Source organism: Heterodontus francisci, chromosome 2 (assembly GCF_036365525.1).
Source record: "Heterodontus francisci isolate sHetFra1 chromosome 2, sHetFra1.hap1, whole genome shotgun sequence".
NCBI lineage: Eukaryota > Metazoa > Chordata > Chondrichthyes > Heterodontiformes > Heterodontidae > Heterodontus > Heterodontus francisci.
In genome coordinates this window covers 9,895,629-9,912,617 of record NC_090372.1, presented here as the reverse complement: position 1 = coordinate 9,912,617, position 16,989 = coordinate 9,895,629, and the positions used below count along the sequence as shown (strand labels likewise).

Genomic DNA, 16,989 nt, shown 5'->3' with positions numbered 1-16,989 from the left:
TTATAAATTGCCCCTAGTATAGGTAGGTGGTAGGGGAATATAGGGACAGGTGAGGATGTGGTAGCAATATGGGATTAGTGTAGGCTTAGTATAAATGGGTGGTTAATGGTCGGCACAGACTCGATGGGCTGAAGGGCCTGTTTCAGTGCTGTATTTCTAAATCTAAAATGTCCTGTTTTTTTCCAGTGGTGTGTTAGTATCGAGCTGCTTCATGGGTGTGCTAACACACTTCATGCAGGAGATTCTCAATACATTACTTCAAATTCCTCGCTCCACAACTGCTGCTCCACTCCTCATACTATAGAGTGATTAGAGGTTTAGATTCTTACTCTGGAGGGAAATAATCTCAATGTAGAGAAGATATATAAGATAGTCATTAACAAAACTAATAAGGAGTTGAGGAGAATCTTCTTTACTCAGAGTGGTAGGAATGTGGAGCTACCACATGAAGTGGTTGAGGTGAATCGCATAGAGGCATTTAAGGGGAATCTCGATTAAAAAATGAGGGGGAAAGGAATAGAAAGATATGCTGATAGGAGAGATGAGGTAGGATGGAGGGAGGCTTGTGTGGAGCATAAATAACAGCACAGACCAGTTGGGCTGAATGGCCTGTTTCTGTGCTGAAAATTCAATGTAATATTTATTTACATTTGGTGTGAATTTTAGGTTCTTGGAGGTGAAGGACTTGGGGACTGGCAATGGAACACATTTTATTTAGGGTACTAGTGTCGGGCTCTTATTGGACGGAGAGAGCATTGTACTCAGTGAAATTAATGTTGCCTAGACCAAGCCAGAAGGGAAGTTTGAATGAAGTATTTAAAAAAAAAAATTTCATTTGCTTGTGAAACACACAACCTGATACTTGTTTAGAAATATTGTGGCGCAAAAATATGTTGTAACTTCAATGTAATGAAAGTTCTCTGCTGTCGGCCACTTGAAGTAGAGCTTATTTTTAATTGTAAGGACACTTTATTTAATGGATGCTGTTATGACTGTTATGATGGTGTTGACATTTGTGCTGTAGACAGAGACTAACTCGAGTATTTCGTGTTGTTTTTTTTTCTAGGGACGTGTGTGAAGTGCAGCAAAGCAGTTTACGGAGCCCACCAGGCATGTCAAGCCATGGGGAGCCTGTATCATGATGCCTGCTTCATTTGTAGCGCCTGCAGTAAGTAATCCTTCAGCAGCGATGGATTGCGATTGAGTGCCCAGGCACAGGCAGGGTGAGATGGTCATTGTTGGGATTTGACCTTGCAATAACTGCCTCTCACAACATCCTTTCAATTCTTCTTAAATTTGGATTCATAGAATTGATACAACAGCAAGGGAGGCCAGTCAGCCCGTCGAGGCGGTGCTGGGTTTTTTCGAAGAACAATCCAGTTCACCCCACTCTTCCCCTGCAGTTTTTTTCTCTTTCAAGTATTTGTCCAATTCACTTTTGAAGGCAGCTATTGAACCTATATCCAGTGCCCTATCAGTCAGTGGATTCCAAATCTGAACCACTCGTTGCATTAATGAAAAGGTTTTTCTTCATGTTGCTTCTGATTCTTTTAACAATCACCTTAAATCTGTGCCCTCTGCTTATCGACCCATCTGCCATCGGAAACAGTTTCTCTTTACTTATTCTGAACCCTTCATGATTTTGAGCACCTCGAGCAGGTCTCCTCTTAGCCTTCCCTGTTTGAAGAACAATCCCACCATCACCAGTTCATCCACATAACTGTAATTCCTCATCTCCGAGACCATTCTGATATATCTCTTCTGTACCCTCCCAAAGCCTAACTAAAGTGTGGCACCCAGAATGCGGGCCAAACTAGTCTTTTAACTAGATTTAGCATAATTTTTTTGATTCGTTTGGGGTATGTGGGCGTTGCTAGCTATGCCAGCATTTATTACCCATCTCTAATTGTCCTTGAGAAGGTGGTGGTGAGCTACTTTCTTGAACCACTGCAGTCCTTATGGCGTAAGTACACCCACAGTGCTGTTAGGAAGGGGGTTCCAGGATTTTGACCCAATGACAGTGAAGGAACGGCGATATAGTTCCAAGTCAGGATGCTGTGTGACTTGGAGGAGAACTTGCTGTCCTTGCCCTTTTAGGTGGTAGAGGTTTTGGGTTTGGAAGATGCTATCGAAGGAGCCTTGGTGAGTTGCTGCAGTGCTTCTTATAAATGTGGCTGGTCCAGTTCAATTTCTGGTCAATGATGACCCCTAGAGCCCCTAGAATGTTGTTAGTGGGGGATTCAGCGATGGTAATGCACTTGAATGTCAAGGGGATATGGTTAGATTCTCTCTTGTTGGACTTGGTCATTGCCTGGCACTTGTTTGAATGTTACTTGCCACTTATCAGCCCAAGGCTGGATGTTGTCCAGGTCTTGCTGCATATGGACGCGGAGGAGTTGTGAATGGTGCTGAACATTGTGCAATCATCAGCAAACATCCCCACTTATGATGGAGGGAAGGTCATTGATGAAGCAGCTGAAGATGGTTAGGCCTAGGACACTACCCCGAGGAACTCCTGCAGTAATGTCCTGGAACTGAGATGATTGACCTCCAACAACCACAACCATCTTCCTTTGTGCTAAGTATGACTCCAACCAGCCAGGGGTTTTTCCCCCTGATTCCCATTGACTCCAGTTTTGCTAGTGCTCCTTGATGCTACAACCGGTCAAATGCTGCCTTGATGTCAAGGGCAGACACTCTCACCTCACCTCTGGAGTTCAGCTCTTTTGTCCATATTTGGTCCAAGGTTCTAATGAAGTCAGGAGCTGAGTGGCCCTGGTGGAACCCAAACTGAGCTTCACTGAGCAGGTTATTACTGAGTAAGTGCTGCTTGATAGCACTGTCGACGACTCCTTCCCTCACTTCCTGGCTGTATGCCTCTATTTATAAATATATGTGGGCATTCTTGTGGTGGTACGTATAGAACAAGGTACGTTCTTCCATAGTGCACAAGTTAAATCAGGATTTACATAGCAGGATATAAAGGCCAAGGTGTTGGAAAAGGTGCAGAAGAGGTTTGCTAGAACGACACGAGGAGGAGGATCTTCCGTTGTGCGGGGAGACTGAAGAAGCTGGGGTTGTTCTCCTGACAGCAGAGAAGGTTGAGGAGATTTGATAGAGGTGTTCAAAATCATGAAGGGCTTCATAGAATAAATAAGAAGAAACTGTTTTGAGTGGCAGAAGGGTCTGTAACCAGAGGACACAGATTTAAGGAGTTTGACAAAAGAACCAGAGACAAGAGATGACAAATATTTTCTTGACGCTGAGTTGTTGTGATGTAGAATGCAACGGCTGAAAGGGTAGTGGAGATAAATTTAATAGTAACATTCAAAAGAGAAATACTTGAAGGGAAAAACTTTACAGGAGAGTGGGATTAATGGATAGCACTGCCAATGAGCCAGCACAGGTACAATGGGCCGAATAGCCGCCTCCTGTGCTAGAAGCCCTATCCACATTGCCTCATTCTCGTTAATATCGTGTAACTTCATTTCAGGGCCAGGTTTCTAAGTGGTAAATGCCTTTTGAAAATCTGTTAACACAACATCCACTGCTGTTCCTCTCATTAATACATTGAACCGTTACTTCGAAGAGCTCTAGTAAATTTTCAGACGCACCTTGCCTTTTGCAAATCTATGCTGGGTGTCCTTAATTGATCCATATCTTTCACAATAATATATTACACTTAATATAGTGCCTTTAATTTTGCATCAAGACCAGATGCCAAGCAATAGTTAATTAATTGGCAAAGATGACTGAAGCTAGAGTCAAAAAGATAGGTTTTGACGAGGACTTTAAAGATGTTTAGTGGAAGGGAAGGGACTTTTCTTGCACCGTGACAGACGCTTTTAGGGCAAAAGCCAAACAGTGAGTATGACAGATTTTTTCATTGGTGCCAAAGTAATGATCAACCCATTTCGGCTTTGACGTTCAAGCTATTTTGACAGTTCCAGTTGCTATTTAGTCAGGATCTGCCGACCTGTTTACAGTTCAAATGACAGCTATCACACAGCCTTACACGTTCCTACAATGGGAAATTGAATTACAGTTGAGCACACGATAGCTACCAAATTCTTGAAGGAGGGAATGTTTTGGTAGAATATATAGGGAGAAACTTTCCAAAGGCAGGAAAGTCAGTAACCAAACAACATAGATTTAAGATGATTGGCAAAAGAACTAAAGAGGGAGATGAAGAGAGACTTTAAAACAAAAACGCAGTGAGTTGTTAATGATCTGGAATTTGAATCCAGTTCGGGACAAATGTATATCAATTTCTCTTAAACTTTTTGATCTGCAAAGGCATTTGATAAAGTTGTACCTAAAAGATTTCTAGTTGAGCTTAAACCAGCGGAGATTAACATTCACACAGAAATGGATAAACAGTTGGCTGAAAAACATTTAGAGGAGTTGGATCAGAGTAGTGGGGCTCCAGGGGCTCGCTTTTGAGATTGTTGTTTTTCTAATTTTAAAATGTTCACTTGGATTGAGAAATTTAATAGAAACGAGTCAAGTTTACAGATATAATGGAGAAAGTTGAATGGAAGAAGGCAGCACAGGCACAATGAAGTGAGTTAGACAAAAAGGTAAATTGTCAGAATAATGGTAGTTAAAATTTAATATAGATAATTGTAGAGCCCTGCAAAAAATGGGGCTTAGAAGAAGTAGCAAGAACCAGGGGGTTTAGTAGACTCAATCCTCAAGATGTCCAATCATTGCAGAACATCAGTTAGCAAAGCAAATAGGATGTTGAACGATATTCACATCAGTAAAATGCAACACAAAGCAAGTTGTGTTTACCTGTATCATGCTCTGATCAAACTACACCTTGACCAGTTCTGGTCATAAAGACATGAAGGAACCATTCTGTCATTGTAGATGGTTTAGAAGAGTCCTGAGGGCATCAGAGAACTTACAAAACTTACACTTTTCACCCTTCAGTGGCTCAGAAGTGATCTTGTAAAGATGTGCAAAGTAGTTGTATGGATAAGGTAGATTTGTTAATTGGATATTAATTATATTTAATTGTATGTTAACTTGGGGATTTACTTGAGCCCCTGTAAATTGGAACAGACAAACTGTGGTTGTTGGATATAAAAGCTTTAAAAAAAAGATTAGCTTCAGTTCTATCCTTCATCACCTGGCTTTTTAAATTATAACAGAAATAGAACATTACTTCTACTGAACTGTTACAGAATGTCAAAAAGGCAGAGCTTTAAATTAGTAAAGGTCAAATTTCAGACAAGTAATCAGCAAAGAGTGATCAATGCAAGATTTGGTTTCCCGGTAAAGCAGTGGAGGGAAAAATAAATACCATGTTTAAGATGCAATTGGATAATGTGATAGGATGAAGAGGAGGAATCTTTCTGTCAGGATGAGCTAAGATGGACCAAGTGACCTTTCTGAGCTGTATCTGTTTTGGAATGTGATTTATTATTGGGTGTGCGGATGCTGGTTTTGTTGGTGGGGCACTATTGCATAGAATAGTTGGCCTGGTGAGGGGTACATGAGCTGGAGATTTTTCAGTTTGCATGAAGATGATTTTTCTGAAACACTCAACACATTCAGCTATTCCCTGAAGAGAAGCTGAATTCTATTAATAAAGGTTCCCCACTCAGATTTAACACAACATCCTTGTCCGGCAGTGGAAGTCTTGGGTTTGGTGTAGTGAAGGATTTGGAACTAAAGGAAATCCAATGTTGTTTTTAGTCTCTGAATATCTATTTGCATAACTCCCGTTCTGAGCTTAAACAGCAAGCTGTTGACTTGGTGAAATATCTTGGGTAGAGGACCAAAAGTTCCATTGCTGTTCTAATATTTATCAGGGTATCTATGGCTCTGTGTAACATGTGCAGTATAGCTGCCAGTATCAAGAAGCTTGGAAGTGACTATCACATTTAGCACCATCAAAGACGATTGACGTTTTAATTAATGGCTTGACGACTGATCTCACTCTTCCTTGTTACACTTGGTTGATTACTGAATTAAAATCTCGTCAGTTATAAGCCAAGACATTGTCCTCTACTCCTGGCGGCGAGCAGTCCAAGGACTGGATGGTGGTAAAGCAATCATTGTGCTGTAATGTGTTATAATCTTATGAAGACTGTTGTAATATTTTTGCACCCCCCCCAAACTCACCCCTACACAAACCAGCCTCAGAGCTCAAACTATAACCAAGAGACTTGGGTTTTAAAGTGTTTCAGGTGGCATGATCGACACACGTTCCAACTTGTGATTATTAACTGGGATTCAGTGCTGTGCTCTGGGAGTATCTAATCTCACTGTAGTAGTTGTGAGATGGGAAGATGCACAGTGCTCGCTCAGCCACAGCAAGGAGGGGAAAATTGGAGGCACTGTCTCGCAACCTTTAAACAGGTCAGATGGAAGCTCGCAAGGGGTAGAGTTGTCACTGGCCGCAATTTGGAAATTGTGCCCAAAATGTGTTTGGAATTGCGCTGGTTCGGTTACAGTTCAAGTTTCACCAAGCGCAAAATCTTGCATGAACCAGCACAATCGGGCAGCGTGATAGAACATAATCATTTTGTTTCCTTTTTCTTTACATTAGAAAGTATTCCTTGATGCATTTAAGAATGGTAACCTGGTGGGAGTTTTATTCATACAGCTGAACACTGGTTTATCGCCAAACATAAGCATTCCTAGTAAGAGGGTCCCGTCGCCCACTGTGAGTAACTTGTTTGAAAAATAGTTGGAAATTAAAACAATACTGAACCATTTAATAGGTTAATTGGTGCAGACTCGACAGCTCCTTTAGTAAATTCAGTATTTTTTTGAGTTGAAAAATACTTTTAAAACGAATGCTTGCATGCCTAAGGAGGTGAGCGCAATTTGAAGAGCCTTCCTAAACCAGCGCAATTGCTGAAATCTCATAATTTTGACTGGGGACATGGGGCCAGCTTTGTGGGCGGTTCCTGAATTGGGCAAATTGAATGTTGAGCCAGCATTAAAACATCACAGAAGACATGAACCCAAGTGTTTTTGGACGTGACTCACTTGCGTTTTAAAATTCCCCACTCTTTTCCGCTGCTTCAGCTGATTAGTGCTGGAATCTGGGCATAAAACTAGAAGAAACTCCACCTCACAGTCTGGGCCAGGATCATTCTAATCCAGGTCCTGCCTACATTGCTGCATTGGCAGCCAACATAGGCTAGGAGTGCACTACTGGGCCCACAGAAATTTGGGCCACTGCCATAGACAAGGAAACTGTTTCAGCTCAGTACAAGAATACAATGAATTAATCTCTTCAATCGCAGGGGAAGCTGACCTAGATGGCCAGGGACAAAATGTGAGTAAAATAATCATGACAATGCCTGATAGTCTCAACATTAATTTGATATATGAATGACTTTTACAAGGTAAAACATGCTCTTTACGAGTCTGGCGACTGCTGTCGTTTTTACATTCCACCCAGCTTGTATTTATGTCGTTTGTGCAGCCAGCTGCACTTTTCTTTTTTGAAACATCAACTCCCTCCCCCCACAACAAGTGTGGAATGTTCTGGAATGTTATCACAAAGGATGTGAAAGAAGTTGCTGTGGTTTGCTGCAACTGAGATTAGCTGTTCTCTTTTTTTTGTTTAAAAATAGTAATGACATGATTGCCCAAGTGGGGGACTGATTTTTATGCAGAAAGCACCATTTGAGCTGAGAGTTATAAGGAATGTAACTCATTTCCGTTGTAGTTCTTAACGAGCATTTTTAGAATCATGAGGTTATAATCAATTAACTTTCTTCAAATGGTGTTTATTAGCTGAGCTAATATCAACAGAAGAATGTCTGTCTCTGTCTCTCACGTTATCCTCATCCTTTGCCATTCCCCCACTTTCTTTCTCTTACTTCTCTCCCTCTCCATTTGTTGCGTCCTTCTATCCTTCTCCCTTCCATCATGTCTGCTCTCATCCCCCTCGTCTGAACCCCCCCCACCCCTTCCTCAGTACAGCTGGCTGGTACTGGTACTCAGAAGACAGACTGTCTCTTTGTCTGCTTCTTTGTGTGTGTCTCTATCTTCCCTCTCACCATTTGGTTCCCTCCCCTCCTATCTCTTATTTCTCTCCCTCTCCATCTGTTCCATGCTTGTATCGCTCCTTCTCCCATCCCTCAAACCTTTCCAATCTCTCTTTTTCACCACCTCTTTTTTTTTTTTACCTTTTTTTCCTTTCTCCTCTCTCTTCTCCCTCTTTCCCCCCCCCTCTCTCTCTCTCTCTCTCTCCCCTCTCCTCCTCCCCTCTCTCTCTCTCTCTCTCTCTCATTCCCCCTCTTCTCTCTCTCTCTCTCCTCTCTCCTCCCCTTCTATCAGTACAGCAGACTGGTATTGCTGCAGCCTGGGAAATCACATCTCTGTTGAAGAATGCCAAATGCAAGCCCAGGCTTTTTGGGCGATGCTGAGGCCTTCAAGTAAAAAGCTGAATGAAGATATTAAAAGGCACACAAGATAATTTGATCGGATAATTTTAATCAAGTGATTGAGAATGACATAATTATTATGTTTAAGCCTTAATTTTGGACTTTAGAGATTCTGGAGACTGAGGGCTCAAACAAAAACCTTTTCGAAAATCACTTTCAGCTGTTTGGGCAATCTGACCATCAGGTTCTGAACTGCAGTGGTAAGGTTACCCAGTAAAACATGTCAGAAATATGGGGACATAGGAATTTGTAGCAGAAACGTTGGTGCAAAAATGTGTGGAGAAAGCATCAAATTGTGTGGATAGGAAGTGTGCGAAGACATAAAACTTTTGTTATCTGTTCTATAAATCTAATGTATAATAGATTTGTTAGTGACTTTATCTTAAATATATTAAAAAATCTAATTAGGAAAGCTACATCGTATTTGGCATCCAATTAAAATAACATTTTACAAGCATTGTTGCCAGTTGTGTGACAGAGCTGCTGTTAGAGAGAATGCTCCAATATTTCCCATTGGCCCACTCTCATGAAAAATCTTAATGGCATCACTTTTACTGTAATATAGAACAGGTTTCTTACATTGAACTTTTATTAAGTGCTATTTCAAAATTGATATTGACATAATATTCACTAGTCAGAAAACTTTATAGTCGTCCATTTGATGTGGGCATGGTTGGCAAGGCCAGCATTTGTTGCCCATCCCTAATTGCCTTTGAGAAGGTGGTGGTGAGCTGCCTTCTTGAACTGCTGCAGTCCATGTGGGGTAGGTGCACCTGCACTGCTGTTAGGGATCTGCAGGATTTTGACCCAACGACAGTGAAGGAATGGCGATATAGTTCCAAGTCAGGATGATGTGTGGCTTGGAGGGGAACTTGCAGGTAGTGGTGTTCCCAACCCACATTGCACTGCACTGCAATGACAACTCTTATTGCAGAACCGAGACAGCAGAACGTACTTAGCCATCAATTCATTTCTTTTGCAAAAAGGATGCCTATTCTGATGGTTTTGACCTTGAGTTAAATTAGTTGTCAGCATCTTGACGTGTGGATTTACATCTCCAGTCGCCCGTGGTGGTGTATGTGAGAGATAACTCACTTTCTTAAAACTGGATAAGATCAAAGCTTTTTGAGTTCGTTCTCCCCACTTCCACTTCACCACCCGTTCGCAAACCTGAATCTGCCATTTCTAACAAAGTGCCCCCTCTCGGAATGTAATCCTGTCTTCCCCTTTCAGATGTTGGTGTGCGTCCACTGTGCATTTCCAGCACTTTCCATCTTTATAACACACAACCAGCATTGTGCTTTCTTTTTGTTCCTGATCCCTTTTATTTTGTTCTCCATAGGTAGAAGATTGCGGGGGAAAGCTTTCTACTTTGTCAGTGGAAGAGTGTACTGTGAAGAGGATTTTCTGGTGAGCTTCATTTCCATGTGGTAGCTTGGTACAAACGTGAGAGTGCTCAATGAGTCCCTTCCACTCTATATTCATTGAGGATTGGCACATTGTGTATACCTAGTCATCGTATTGATTGTTGAGAAGGAGTAGCACATACATTTGTCGGTTTTAGAGAAAAGGGGGCTGATTTTTTTAACTCAATCCATCTGATGTAAACTGGGCGGTAGTGCCTGAAAATGACACCGGGTCACATTCCAGACATGTGGGTGAGGCTGGAGCATCCGGTGGAAGGGTTGTAATGTGAAAGTCCTACACCTGTAGAAGCCCTCAGTTGCATTTATGGAGTACAAATGGGCAGAGCATGTGTCGCACGTTTATACCAGGCAGCCTAACCAGTGGCTCTTAAAGGGACCACTGGAGGCTGCTCAAAAAAAAAAAGTCAGGAAATATGGAATTGCTGCTCCAGGTCTACAGCCCAGTGCCAGCCTCTCCGAGGGTCTGCCCTTCACCCAGACTCCAACTGTCACTTTATCCTCAGCATCTGAGCAGCCAATCTCTCGTCCTCCCACAATCAGTGAGGTGCTTTAAGCCTGGTGGTGGCACTGTAAGTGAGGCGCTGCCCTAGTAATAGTGCGAGGCTCTCACCAGCAACAAAAGCCAAGCAGCTGGCTGTCCCCTCTACCCATAGCTGTCCCTTCTGTGCCCAAAGTTAAAATCAGGCCTAATGAAGTGGGGGTTTGAGATAAAAACTTGTAATCGCCTAATGCCATGCCTCGTCCTCTCACTGAGTATAGGATGTCAGAGGTCATGAACTCCAACTTATTTTCCTCTCTATCTCACTCCACAGTACTCTGGCTTCCAGCAATCTGTCGACAAGTGTTTTGCTTGTGGTCACCTAATAATGGATATGGTGAGTTAAGGTTCACTGACACCACTCTGTGCTCTGAATGATATTCCTGCTAGTTCTGAGGTGTTACGTTCTGGCGCTTGGAGACTGTGCGCACGTGAAACTTGCTGTCTCGATGCTGTAGCTCCATTTCTTCCCCCACTGACCCCCCCAGGCTACAGCTCGTTTATCTCGAGATGGAATTTCTCTTGAAGCTACTCAGTTATTCGATACTTGCTTTCAGCCTCTTGAGTGTTTACTCACCTAGAAACCCCATGGATTTAGACCAGGGGTGCAGTTACGGAAGGAATTTTGTCAGGTGCTTTGAAACCGTTTAAAACAACAACTTCTATTTATATAGTGCCCTTAACATAATAAAACGTCCCAAGACACTTCACAGGAACATTAGAAAACAAAGTATGACACTGAGCCACAAAAGGAGATATTGGGTCAGATGACCCAAAGCTTGGTCAGAGGTAGGTTTTAAGGAGTGTCTTAAAGGAGGAAAGTGAGGTGGAGGTGTGTAGGGAGGGAATTCCAGAGCTCGGGATCTAGGCAGCTGAAGGCATGACCACCAATGGTGGAGTGATTAAAATCAGGGATACTCGGGAGGCCAGAATTTGAGGAGTGCAGATATCTCGCAGGGTTGTGGGGCTGGAGGAGATTACAGAGATAGGGAGGGGGTGAGGCCATGGAGGGATTTGAAAACCAGGATGAGAATTTTAAAATCAAGCCATTGCTTGATCGGGGGCCAGTGTAAAGGTCTGCAAAGGAAACCCAACTGAGCCCGAATGCCGGACCCGGAAGTGCGACCTGACACAAACTCGACAACACATGTCATCGGGTCGGGTAGCAGGCCTGTACCCATGTACTGATGTACAGGCCTGCTACCCAACCCGACCCCGATGGGACCCGATGACATGTCGGGTTTTGGTCGGGTTACACTTCCGGGTCCGGCGTTTGGGCTCGGTCGGATTTCCTTTGCAGACCTTTACCTCATATATAATGCTATCCAACAGGGCATTGCAATGCTTTGTCAATATAGGTCAGTGAGTACAGGGGTGATTGATGAATGGGACTTGGTGCGAGTTAAGGCATAGTCAGCAGAGTTTTGGATGACCTCGCGTTTATGGAGGGCAGAATGTGGGAGACCAGCCATGAGTGCATTGGAATAGTCAAGTCTAGAGGTAATGAAGGCACAAATGAGGGTTTCAGCAGCAGATGAGCTCAGGCAGGGTCAAAGGTGGAAATAGGCATTCTTAGTGATGGAATGAATGAGGTCGGAAGCTCATCTTGAGGTTAAATGTGACACCAAGCTTGCAAACAGACTGGTTTAATCTCAGACTGTTGCATGGGACAGGGATGGAGTCGGTAGTTGGAGAACAGAAACCTAGTAAAATATTAACATGTAGGGTTGCCTTTAATACAGAAGACTTCTGTTTTTTCTTTGGGTATACTGATTTGGATAGAGTTTCCACTTTGGGCACAATTAATGATTCCAGAGCAAATTACGTCCATTTCAAAAAGTTCCCCATGCAAGTTTCCACTTGCTCATTTGCATATCATCCTGCCATCCACCAATAAAATTGAGCAGTGTATTAAAATCTAATCTGTTTTTTAACAGAAAAATTTTGGTTTGGATTGAATTGGAATCTAAATTAGTCAATAAAACTGAAAAGTATTGGGTTTTGGGAGCACATTTGAATCTTCACGATGCTCTTTGAATAATTTGCAAAGCAGACAAGCAACACTGAGTTGCAGATAATTGGTATTTGATTAAAATCTGCAGTGGCCAGTGAACAGCAGGAGCCTCGGTGGAATTCCCATCACCTCAACTAAGCGAGTTGAATAATGATCATTATCTCAGAATAATTGCTTGTTTGCTGTGAAGTGTAATCTCTCCCATTTAGAAGAATTATTTTACAACTATGGCTGAATCCTTTGCATGTATTAGTGTGGAGAATGGCATTACTGGGGCAGAAACTAAGTCGTAATTTTCTCTCAATGTCAACATTGTGACCTGCTCTGTCAACAGGAATCGCGGGCAATTGAACAGATCAGCCTTGTGGAGTGTTATGGCTTAACAATTTTGTGCTGAAACGTATGGAGTCTCTCATAAGAACATAAAAAGGAGCAGGTGTCGCCCATACGGGGCCTTGTGCCTTTCCACTATTCAAAAATCATAGCCTGATCTACCTCAACTGTGCTTTCCCGCCCTGTCCCCATATTCCTTGATTCCCTCAGTAGCCAAAAAAATCTATCAATCTCAGTCTTGAATGTACTCAACACATCCACAGCTTCCTGGGGTGGAGAATTCCAAAGATTCATAACCCTTTTGAGTGAAGAAATTTCTCTTCATCTCAGGCCTAAATGGTCAACATCACGTATATTCTTCCTTTTGGTAAGGAGATCAAAACTGTACGCAGTACTCCAGGTGAAGTCTTACCTAAGTGCTATATAAATGCAGCAAGACATCCCTTACGCTTCTACTCAAACGTTCTTGCAATAAAGGCTAATGTACCATCTGCCACCTTAATTGCTTGCTGGGTCTCATGGCAGCTGCTGGGCAGCAGTAGGGCCTGACGTCTGTTTTTGACCATTCTTCTATAGAAAGTTTCTGGAAGATGGATTATTCTATAATATGTTTTTAAACCGGACAATATTCTCACAAGCTTTTTATTTAAAAAAAAAGTAAGAGAAAATAGGTGGCTAAATGCTCATGAATTAGCTTGGATGTTTCCCATAAACTGGAAATAATTAACTCATTAGCTTGTCTTGGCTTCAGTAAGCATCCTGCACTCATTGTGTTGGGTTGTCTCTTTGTCTGGCAGTGAACAGAGAGAGATTTAAAAAAAAATGTACATGGGGGAGTCAGGTCCTGAAACAAAAAGCTTCAAGGACTGTCTTGTCCATGAAAGGCTGTGGGAGTTTAGAATGCAGTGGAGTAGTTGGAAATTATTTTGTTTAAGTCAAGCAAGACAACTCACTAATGTGGGGAAGCACAGTATATTCATTATCTTGTACTGTGATACGAGGGCAGTTTGTACTGATTGAATTAAGTGAATCTGATCATAACTTGCTCAGTATATCTATTTGTCGTGAAATAACGCAGCTTTAATGTTTCCCGTCTTGCCTTGCCTCACCCAAGTATTTGCTTGATCTGCCTTTGGAGAGAATTAAGGAGCGCAAGTGTTAAAGGTGCAAATATCTAGCTCAGACTGCCGAGGCAAACTATTGTTACACCCCTGAGGCGTGCTATTATATCGTCAAATATTCGACTGTACGAGTGCACACTTAAACCCCTTATATCAAGACTGACACCACTGTACCTAAGACAATCTCTAAGGCAAGACCTGAAATCAAGAATCAATTGCCTCTTTCTCTTGCTCAGAACAAGGAGACTCCCAAAGGAGTAGGTGGCGTTTTGGCATGATCTGTGCCAGAGGCTGATCCTTAGTAGGCTTCCCAATTCGAAAGGAGTCCCCAAAGCTAGAGCATTCGCCATATTCTGGCAAGTTGAAACTGCTGTTATTAAAGGACTGCTTCATCTGCTGCAATGGAAAATGCAGCTTTTGCTGCTCCAGTCTGTTTCTCATGACTGACTTGTTGTCTGGGTTAGATCCTGCAGGCTTTGGGAAAGTCGTACCACCCTGGATGTTTCCGTTGTGTCATCTGCAATGAGTGCCTGGACGGGGTCCCATTCACTGTCGATACGGAGAACAAGATCTACTGCATCAGAGACTACCACAAGTAAGAGCAGCGATCATACCATGCTGGAGTAGTGTGATTAAATAACCTTCTCTCTCAGCCAGCCAGCCAATGTAAGCCTAGTCTCTGTTCCCTATCATTACATATCAGTATGGGGTGGGGGTGTTTTTTTTTATCTCTTTCATGGGATGTGGGCATCGCTGGCAAGGCCAGCATTTGTTGCCCATCCCTAATTGTCCTTGACAACTGAGTGGCTTGCTAGGCCATTTCAGAGGGCAGTTAAGAGTCAACCACATTGCTGTGGGTCTGGAGTCACATGTAGGCCAGACCAGGTAAGGATGGCAAATTTCCTTCCCTAAAGGGCATTAGTGAACCAGGTGGATTTTTACGACAAGCGATAGTTTCATGGCACCATTACTGAGACTAGCTTTCAGTTCCAGATTTTTAATAATTAATTGAATTTATTAATTAAATTTAAAGTCCACCAGCTGCCGTGGGTGCCTGGGCCTCTGGATTACTAGTTTAGTGACATTACCACTATGCCACCGTTTCCCCCTATATGGGATGATCAGATCTGAGTGCTATTACTGTACATTTGGCCTTTCCATACACAGTGGAAAGATCAATTAGCATTGTTGCTGATGAGCAGTAGTAACTTGACAAACGTTTCTCACAACAAGGCATGGAGACAGAATTCATGTAGGGGGAGAAACTACATAATCTCTTGGCCTTCTGCCTCAGAGAAGGAGTCCTTATTTTTAATCTATATAATTAAACCGAAATAATTTTTTTTTAAACTTGTGGGCAATTTTTTTTTTTTTACAAGGAATTCTTGAAGTTAAAACCAAGTTGAGACTTCCAGATATTGGGAGTGACAGACAGGTATGCTGCAGTATACTGCTGAGAGCAGTTGAAGGTCTATGAAGGCTGAAGTACAGCATTGTACAATGATAGGGAGGGATAGTCACACATGCGAAATGCATAGAACAGCTAGCTGCAGAACCATCCAACCATCACGCCAGTTCCTTTATCAATGTGTTTAATGTGTTGAGACATGCAAATATCAACCCACACCTAGGCTGGTTTTCGCCTATATGTTGCCAATTTTCTCCCAACTTTTGAACTCTGCCGTATCAGAATAAGGATTTAAAGAAAATATATAGTGAAGTAGAGTTTCCACATTCACTCAATTGGCAATCTGAGCACAAATTACACTGTTTCTCATGATTATAAACGTGAAATCACTCTTGTGCTTGCGCAGTCAGGTATTGTAATAGAACGTATTATTTACTTGCATTGAAATGTGTTGACTGATGTATTTAAGAATGGTAACCTGGAGCAGTTTTACCAATACAGCTGGAAACAGGTTTATAAATAAGCGTTATTAATAATAGCGTCAAGTCCACTACACTGAGTAACCTGATTTTTTTATCCCTGAAAATACCTTTTTTTAAAAACAAACCATGCTGAACCATTTACCAGTTGCATTGTTGTGGACTAGTCAGTTGCTCAGTAAACTAAATATATTTTAATATTTTAAAACATGCCTGCTAGTGCCCTCGTGCTTCAAAAAAAAACTGGTATTTGAAGAGCTCCTCAAACGGGTACAGTCAGCAGAATCTTGCTGTGCTGGTTTTATCAATCTGGGGGCGAGGGATGGGTGGCCAGTTTTGTGGGCGGGGCCCAGCTTCCAGCGCTGTATTTCTCAAACCAGGGTTAACGCTAGCAGAAACTCGATTTATGCTCAATGTAACTTTGCGTTTAAAATTGCGCTGAGGAAAATCAGCGGAAACTGTGAGCTCCTTGGCTCCTGCTGCATCAAAACAACCTAAACATACTCTAACGGGTAAGGGCTTTGCGAGGAAACTGTTAACCAGATCGTGAATAGCATTCCTCTGGAGCCTATCAAACATCCAACCAATTAAAGCACTTGATGCTGTACTTTATCAAACTGTCTCCCTTTAAGATATTAACTTGGAAATCCTTTTCAGCGTTTTCCATGGAGTAACATGATCCTGTTGCCTGCTGTGCATTATAGTTGTCAGTTTATACTAAAGGCGTTGGAGTTTCTATTATCCAAACCATTAAAGATGATCCTCAATGTCAGGGTCAGTACAGAGAGCACGAAGTATTTACTCTCTGGATGAGTCCCAGCTTATTACTCTTTTTTTTTAATGCTCAGTTTTGTTTTCGGTAATGCCATTTATGGAAACACTTTCCTTTATTGCATTTCAGTAGAGTGAACATATTGAAATGACAAGTTGCAGATTTGATGCACAATGCCTTCTTTGTAACATTAGTGTTTTTTTTATTTGTTCTTGGATTGTGGGCTTCGCTGGCAAGGCCAGCATTTATTGCCCTCGAGAAGATAGTGGTGAGCTGCTGCCTTGAACCATTTCAGCCCATGGGGTGTAGGCACTGCAACAGTGCTGTTAGGGAGGGAGTTCCAGGATTTTGACCCAGCGACAGTGAAGCAACGGCGATATAGTTCCAAGTCAGGATGGTGTGTGACTTGGAGGGGAACTTGCAGTGTTCCCATGTATTTGCTGCCCTTGTGCTTCTAGGTGGTAGAGGTTGCAGGTTTGAAAG

The 16,989-nt window shown here is 42.3% G+C and overlaps 1 protein-coding gene across 4 annotated transcripts in view; it reads left to right on the top strand.

The window, feature by feature from the left end:
* limd1a (LIM domains containing 1a) overlaps positions 1-16,989 on the top strand; it is a 64,640-nt gene that overhangs the window by 28,903 nt on the left and 18,748 nt on the right. For 2 of the 4 annotated variants that reach the window (XM_068054329.1, XM_068054335.1), the window contains exons 2-5: positions 1,067-1,168; positions 9,757-9,824; positions 10,654-10,716; positions 14,312-14,442. In XM_068054329.1, the coding sequence (XP_067910430.1) occupies positions 1,067-1,168; positions 9,757-9,824; positions 10,654-10,716; positions 14,312-14,442 (364 nt within the window). Of the gene's footprint in view, positions 1-1,066; positions 1,169-6,550; positions 6,677-7,084; positions 7,298-9,756; positions 9,825-10,653; positions 10,717-14,311; positions 14,443-16,989 lie in introns of those variants that run through there. The other 2 variants (XM_068054346.1, XM_068054341.1) reach the window with 2 other exon arrangements.